We start from the raw sequence: 8,269 nt of genomic DNA on the forward strand, positions 1-8,269 counted from the left end.
AACCTTTAACTAATTTCAAAATTTTGAAGAGCTACTTAAGCAGATAAGGTTAATATTTTAAATCTCTTTTATGGGTTTTTTGACTTATCTTAAAAAATATTCGTATAAAAAAATGTACACCGAATGCAGGTAATTCCTTTTTTATATTAGGCTGCTTAGGTGCAAGTTTAGGTAAAATTTTAAAAAAATTTTGTGTTAATTTTAATCCGGCTTTCACATCCCATTGTCATTCAGTAAGGAGTGTAATGACACTTAGAATGTCTTTATAGAATAAATGGTGTTACATATAATAGGTAATTTGTGTGCATGTTGGTTTCTTTTTTATTCTAAACATGAAAATGTATTGTATACATAACACTGTACAAAACCTGTAACAAATTGAAAATGATATCAATACCATTCTTAGGGTTTCTCTCAAAAAATTTTGCAAGACTACTAAAATGAAATAGATTAATTTTTTTGTTACACAATGATTGTCCTTAGATTCCTTGTGATAAAACTAGTAAGATTCTTATCACAGTGTATAATACAAAATATTTGATTCAGTGTGAAAACAAATTTATTGCTATTTGGCAAGAAAACTGTAAAGAACTTTAATTACAGATGTTTCAGAATTTGTTTTCTAATTCTATCAGTGTGAAAACTTAAAATATAATGAAATACTTTATACACGTAAAAATGTCATAAGCTTTTATACTAGGTAGTGTATAAACTCCACAAGATGACAGACATACTTGTTTTCCATTTTCAGTGCTTTATATCCCGCTAGAGCTAGTTGTAATTAAACAGGAGTCCTGTTTGTGTTAATAGGCTAATGACTTTAATGGTGTTACGTATTGTGTTTGTGATTTATCAAATATATAGTCAGTGATGCCTCTTGTTCATGTTTGCCTGGTATGTCTGTCTATATAACATTGTAGCTTTAATAGCAAGTTAATACTTATTATTCTTCATTTGCTCAGAAATATTAATTACTGAATAACTTGCTTAGTTAATTATGTTTTTTGGAAATTACTAGACATGAGTTGATAACAGTCTAATTCGTGCCATTGGAAATAGTAATAACTAATATATTTGATTATTTCGATAGCTGGAATAATAAAAAATACTATTAATTGGAAACATTAATTTTGATTAATTTATTGTTTTTATGAGTCGTGACTGTAATTCATTAAACTGAACAATCATGAATTATTAGTATAAAAAAAGAATGAGAAATCATTATGATAATATTTAGCTTACTTGAATAGGTGGAATAATTGCAAATACTAATTTTGTTTAATTGATTTTTCATGACATTAATAGGTTTCATCATAATTTCAATTAAATTTTATATGACACTAATCAGAGTAACCAGTGAGTAAAAGGTAATTGAGTTAATCAACTGGCTCTAGTTATTGACATATAGTGTAAATGTAAAGCTATTGTGTATAATTTGCTTAGCCTTTTGGGTTTTTCTTGTTAATGAATAGCTTTGTCACCAAATTAGCATTTATATTCACTTTTGATAATTCTTAACCTATTTTATTTTGTAGGGTTTCCACAAACTAAACTAGGAAATTACATAGAAAACAGAGTTAATCATTTTATTAAAAAGAAAGAATTTGGTGCTGGAGAAGTGACTGTTAGAGTCGTTGCAAGTGGAGATAAGATAGTTGAAGTGAAACCTGGAATGAGAAGTCGGTATGTCTTTTCTGGTGTCTTTCTTACTCTCATTTTGGAATTTAGTTTCCTTTCATATTTTTACACTATATACGTAATATATTATTCTTATTATTTTTAATATCACTGCATCCTGACCCCCCAGTGGCACAGCGAAATGTCTGCGGACTTACAACAGTAGAATCCGGGTTTCGATACCCGTGGTGGGCATAGCACAGATAGCCCATTGTGTAGCTTTGTGTTTAATTACATACAAACACTGCATCCTGATGGTCATCTCTGCACCATGGATGTTTATTTCTTTTACTCTTAATATTCCCAAGATGAAATTGTAGGTTGTTCTAAATGTATCATTCTATCTGAAGTTCATAAAGTTTTTAATTTAACCCTGCATGCTTTATTTTCTCCTCAGTAATTTTAAATTTAAAAATTTCATCTTTATAAATATATTTTTAGTGATGCTTAAAATAAAGATAAGTATTGTAAAACTTAACTTGGAGGAGAAGATAATTTATGATAGTTCCATTATTTGGTCACTTGGTGTTACATCACTTAAAAACCTTTTTATTTTTTCTTGCATGCTAATTCTGTACAGAATAGAAGTTGATATTTGAATAACCTCCCTGCCAAGAAAAACTTGTTGGTCAAGGTGGCTTTGTGAGAAGAGGTAGTAGCCAAAGTAGTGGTGGTAGGGGGTGCTTTCTATTACCCGCTTTCAACACCCAGCTCTTAATATTCTTAGTTGATGGTTATTGGCCAAAGAAGTGTGTTACGAGCTAAAGTTAAAACATTACAGGTCAAAGTAGGAAGTGGGTATAACTCAAGAAATATCTCTTTATCAGCCTTATGGTGGCTGCTGGAGTAGAAACTTCAGCTGAGTTTATGTTGTTTTCCGATAGTGGTGGCCATTTTTGTCATTGCATTCCTCAATAGAGGGACACACTCTGAGATATATAAAATGTTTGTGTGCATGCTATTTTATAGAATATTTAATAAAGTTTTTTTTTTCTTTTGGTGTAAGGACATAGTGCCATCTATGAATGTGGTTAATGTTAACTTACATCAAAGATAATAAATGCTCAATGATAGTGATAATGGGGGGTGGAAGGGGTTGTAAACCCCCTATTAACATACCCCTTGTTCCAAACTATCATCCTACAAAGTTTAGTTGAGATTGGACTGGTGACCTATGAGTAGTTAGATAATAGACAAACAAACAGAAGTGCAGATTTTTGTGCTTCATATATATATACATTTTTCATTTTACCATACTTAGATGAATTCTCGACAGGTAATGTTAGGATAGAGACAATAAGAGATAGTCTTAAGTGTTACTGAATAAACTTAACATTTATTCAGGAGGCTCTAAAAGTAATTTGAATGAAATATATATAAAAACTGTAAGATGAAAAGAACTATTTTTATTCTTTGCATGAAAATCACTTTTCCCTCTGACTTAGTAAAGGGCTTGTAAGTTCACAGAATAATCATTAGTAAAAATATTTTGTTAAAAACCTGATTCTTTTTTTATGTACAACAGACTTGTAATGTTTACTCAAATTTTGCAAAATTTCACGAAGATATACTTGGTACATTTAGGTACATGCATAGTTTCAGATTACAAGGCTGGTTAAAATGACCATAGGGTTAATTTAATTTTTTGTGTGACCTGCAAATTTAATTTATGAAACTTAACTTTTTTGGACAAGATGGATAACACTGAAATATCCTGATTTTGTCCTTCTCACAGTGAAAATACAAATTTCTAAATAGTATGTAGTTTCTGTTTAAAAGATTAGTACAATCTGATTTAATATTTCTAATTTTTAGGTAATGAAATTTCTAAAATTGTGAAGCATCTATTTTGAAAACATTAAAAATACTTTATGTTGAAGGAGAATTAATTTTTTTTGTTAATTCATTAATATATTTATTTTGATGCTTTATTTTGCCAAGTGACACATTCACTATTTCCAATATAATTCTTAATAAACACAACACAAACTGAAAAAGACATAACAGTAAAGTATAACACACTGTTCAAAATGACTATCTTTATCAAGCCAGATATTATTATTTTTGCTAGCAATAATCTTGGTTGAAATCAATTTATATCTAATAATTATAATATCTTTACAGTGGGGTCTTACATTTCCTACTGGCTACTGCACTTGACTTGCAGTCTGCATGTCACAAGTTCTGAACCCATTGTCGAACATTTTTCATCATTCAGCCATGGGGCATTATAGTGATGGACAAAATAAAATCACTGTAAAAACACATCATTGAGCAGATTCCATTTCTTATGAAAAATTATAATGTTATGGTCTGACCCACTTTTTATTGGTAAAAAGTAGCTCAAGTGTTGAAGGTAGGTGTGTTGACTAGCCTGCCTTCCCTTTAGTCTCTTACTTCAAAATTAGGGATGGCTAATGTACATAACCCTCAAGTTGTTTTATGGAAAATTCAGCAAAAAAAAAAACAATCTTTACAATAAATAATTTTACTTATTTGTGTGTATGTTGTTCTGATGCAATGAACTGAACAATTAACTTCAGTGAATAAGGATTTGAGTAATTGAAGTATTTACTGTCACCTGCTGTACTTACTAAACCTAATCAATTTATCTGAAGTATTGTTATAGAAGAAAATTATTTATAGTATTCAAATAGATATAGTTTAACACGAAAACTTTTTCAGGAATGAAAAGAATGTCCAAAGAAACTATAATAATTCCTTGACCTATGGTTTGTTCCTAAGTCTTCTAAACTTCCAATATATTATATTGTTCACCCGTAAAGGAGCTTTGAAAATTTGGAATGTGAACAAATGACAAACTACTGCTAAAACAACTATTATTTATTCCGTAGTATGTATAAGCATTTTTACCCATTGGCTCTTAACTCTTTCATGACAGGCTCAGTATAATATACACTAGTTAAGTATTGATACTATAACTTTTAATTCAGTATGTGTATCTTCACAAAATTTGGAAGACTTTTAGTAAAAATTACAAGTCTTTCGTACACAAAAAATCAGACTTTTTAATGAAGTAGTTTTATTATAGATTTGTTTGTGAAAATATCGAGTCTGTTTCATTACCAGTCCAAGTGTGAAGTGATTTTTATATTATAACTAAAAAACTATTGTTCATCCCAAAAATCTCAAATATTATTTGTGTAATCTCTAAAACCTCCAAAACACAAACTCTATAGGGTCCTCGTAACCACCATAAAAATTAGGTATTAATTTAAATTATGCTTTTTTTGTTCTAGAATGACTACATATTGTAACACGAAAGCACAAATGCTTAGTCTAAATAACTTAAATTTCATAATGTTATATATTTATTATACTGACCTTTCAGCCATGCCTGGCTAACAATACAGAAGTTACAATGACGCGGTGCATGTGCTCTCGTGATACCATATCCAACAGTATAAAACTGGCCTTTACAAAGTGACATGTCTTGGCTGTGTTTAGTGGACTATATTTTGTAAAATACAGTCACATTTCAATTATTATACATTATATATGTATATACATTAATACTATTTACAAAAAAGTTCTTAATCTTATTTTTCTTAAAACATAGAACAGTAAATAAAGAAATGAAGCAAACAATTATCTCTTCTAGTTACGACCTTTGTACTCATTTGCTGCTTCTTGTAAATTGCTAAGCCTTATGAAATTTACCATGTGGAGGATGTGAAAAGAAAATTATTTAATGTTTTATATGTACATTTTAAAAACCAAAAAAAATTATATATCGATACCTTAGAATTTCATTATAATTTATGTAGTTTAGTAACTAAGCTGTATTTTGGTCTAAAAAAATATGAAATTTTGAGCAGACTAAAGACACAACCTGTCTCCTTGAAATATTGTTTCAAAAAATGAGATAGTATCCTAACACATGAAAATGGCTGAGAAAGCAACTAGGGGTACATTCTGAGTTTTGTATTGGTTATTCATGTCATATATAGAAGTATGTGTATATAAGGGAGCATTTCCAAAAATGGAAAGAGGTAGGTGGGGGGACCACTGTGTTTAATTCAGTACATGAGCAATATCTTAGCAAATAGAAAAGATAAGAGGCTCTTATTTTATATTCTAGCTTGTCAATATCGGTAGTTTGAGTTCCTAATTCAAGCAAAGCTATAGACTTAGTATTTTGATATCACAAACATTTAATTTGAGCCAGTGCTGCTTTCAACATACAATGTGGCACAAAAATTGATGTTCAACTGTATTTTTTAATATTTACTTTTAAATTAAGAAATTAACTTACTTTATAATACAAAAATTTGAATTATAATCTACAATTTGATACCAAACTTATTGACATAAATTCATAAAGTTGTAGTTCAATAACATTTTGAATGCAAGTCAAGAAATGAGATGACATAACTTTTGACACGTGACCTGTCACGATAGGGCTAACTATTTTCATAGCTGAGCTTCATTAGTAATTGTACAAACCACATGCTATGACATCATAAAAGGGTGACAATGAAGGGCTGAAATAATAAAACACTGACATAGAAATAAAAACACCTAGTATACAAAACATGAATCATTATATTTCTAAAGAGTGGTAGTTTTGTAACAAATAAAAACATGTACTTTGGGATGAGCAGAAAATTCAAAAAAATTATAAATGTGTTTCTTTACAGCTGCTACACAGAAGTGAACATTTAAAGAAAATGCTCTGTGTGAAATATGCTGAATAAATATTACATAATGCTAGATTGTCAGTTCTAAAATACAGCATGGACTGTATGTTTACCCATTTAATGAACTAATGGTTTATTCAGTCAGATGTGCAATAGAAAATATAATGTGTTGTTACTACAACCACATAAAAATGAATAAACAGGTTTTATGTTAATTTACAAGACACTTTTCTTTCGTAAAGCAATTATTCAAAGCCTTTAATAAACTTACCTGTATTTTTGTGTTAAAATTGTTGAAGTAAAGCTAAAATTGTATTTTTTACTTACATTTTGTAGATTAATATCTAGGTGTGCACTTGGCACTTGAAACATACACACTGCATGTGATAATGGTAAACTAGCAGACGTAATAACATTGAGAACCTGCTGTCTTCTGATAGCTTGTTGTTAACATTTGGCTAATATATGACCTTCTGTGTAGGCACAGTGAAAGGGCACCTATGTTACTAATGACCAAACTATCAACAAGTGTTGCACACATTCATCTACTTTGCTCTTTATGTAGATACAGATATCTCTTCAACTGCAGCTAGACAGAGTTGAGCAGCAGATTCAGGATGACTCAGGCTGAACCAAATTACTATATATTGTATGATAAGAACTGGCACTCTTGAAGTTGTATTTCTGATGAAGCCATTTCATTCTTATATTTGATATGTTGGTGTACACTAAGTATTTGTCGTACAAGGGTTAACTTTCCTGTATATGCACAGAAAGCTTAGCATCAACTTCACTGTTAAACTGTTACTTTATGGATGTCAATCGTTATGTAATCTTTGACATTGTCTAATGTTGAGAATTGATATTAATTTACCAAATATTATCAGAGTGGTGGTGGCTCGTCCAAGGGATGGTAATTTATATATTTCTGTTAATGTGGCAGACTTTGAGGTTGACTATCCTGTTTTTCATTATAATCATCCTATTTAAGACAAACCCGTTTGATTTGGATAGTGACTGGAAATAGAAAGTTTATTTCCCTAACATATGGATTTCAAATGTAGCCTTTTTGTCATATCACCTTGACTATCATTGTAATTACTACGTAACCATGAAACTGTAGGTACTAAAACTCTGAATGTACTAAGTGTATCTTCATGAAATTTTCAAGCCTTTACTAAATACTAGAATTTTTTTTTTTTACACAAAAATTTATATTTTTAATAAAGTATTTTTACTAAAGATTTGTCTATGAATTTAAAAAGCCATTACTGAGTCAAAGGTGATTTTCATGCTAAGAATAGCAATACTTCTTTTCATCTTATCGTTTTCAAATTTTATTTGCATTACTAAAAGAACCTCCTTAATAAATATCAAAAGTTCTTTTTCAGTAAAACTTTATAATTATTTTCTTATATGTCTACTCTAACACTTAATTGTAGTGAAGTCATCAACATACAGTGAAATTAAAAGTCAAAAATGTGAAATATAGTCAATATTACCTTTTCTTTTTTTTTCCTAGAATGACTGCAGGTTGTAAAAGACAATTACAAATATTTACTTTAACAGCTTCAACTTCTAACCTTTCACATATATTTTATTTTAACTATAGTTTTATTAGAGTGCTTTTGACCTTCTTGCATTAACATTTTCAACATGGGCTCAGTCAAATTGAACGACCGCATGACCTCTTTGTACTCATTTAAAGTCTTTATAGATTTAATACTTCTAACTTTCAATATAGTGTGCATATCTTCACAAATTTTGGCAGTCTTTCAATACATATTATAAGTCTTTCACACACAAAAAATCATATTTTAGTGAAGTATTTTTAATAAAATAAAGATTTCTCCATAAATATATATTGAGTGTTTGTTTAGAATAGTCAGTGTGCAAAGTAATTTTAATGTTAGAATTAAAAATACTTTTCC

The 8,269-nt window shown here is 29.4% G+C and overlaps 1 protein-coding gene across 2 annotated transcripts in view; it reads left to right on the forward strand.

Annotated features, from left to right (window-relative positions):
- LOC106474685 (CREB-binding protein-like) overlaps positions 1–8,269 on the forward strand; it is a 153,990-nt gene that overhangs the window by 105,895 nt on the left and 39,826 nt on the right. For both annotated transcript variants that reach the window (XM_022379968.1, XM_013935380.2), the window contains exon 18: positions 1,536–1,683. In XM_022379968.1, the coding sequence (XP_022235676.1) occupies positions 1,536–1,683 (148 nt within the window). The remainder of the gene's footprint in view (positions 1–1,535; positions 1,684–8,269) is intronic.

The sequence above is a fragment of the Limulus polyphemus genome, unplaced genomic scaffold (genome assembly GCF_000517525.1).
Source record: "Limulus polyphemus unplaced genomic scaffold, Limulus_polyphemus-2.1.2 Scaffold141, whole genome shotgun sequence".
Taxonomy (NCBI): Eukaryota; Metazoa; Arthropoda; class Merostomata; order Xiphosura; family Limulidae; genus Limulus; species Limulus polyphemus.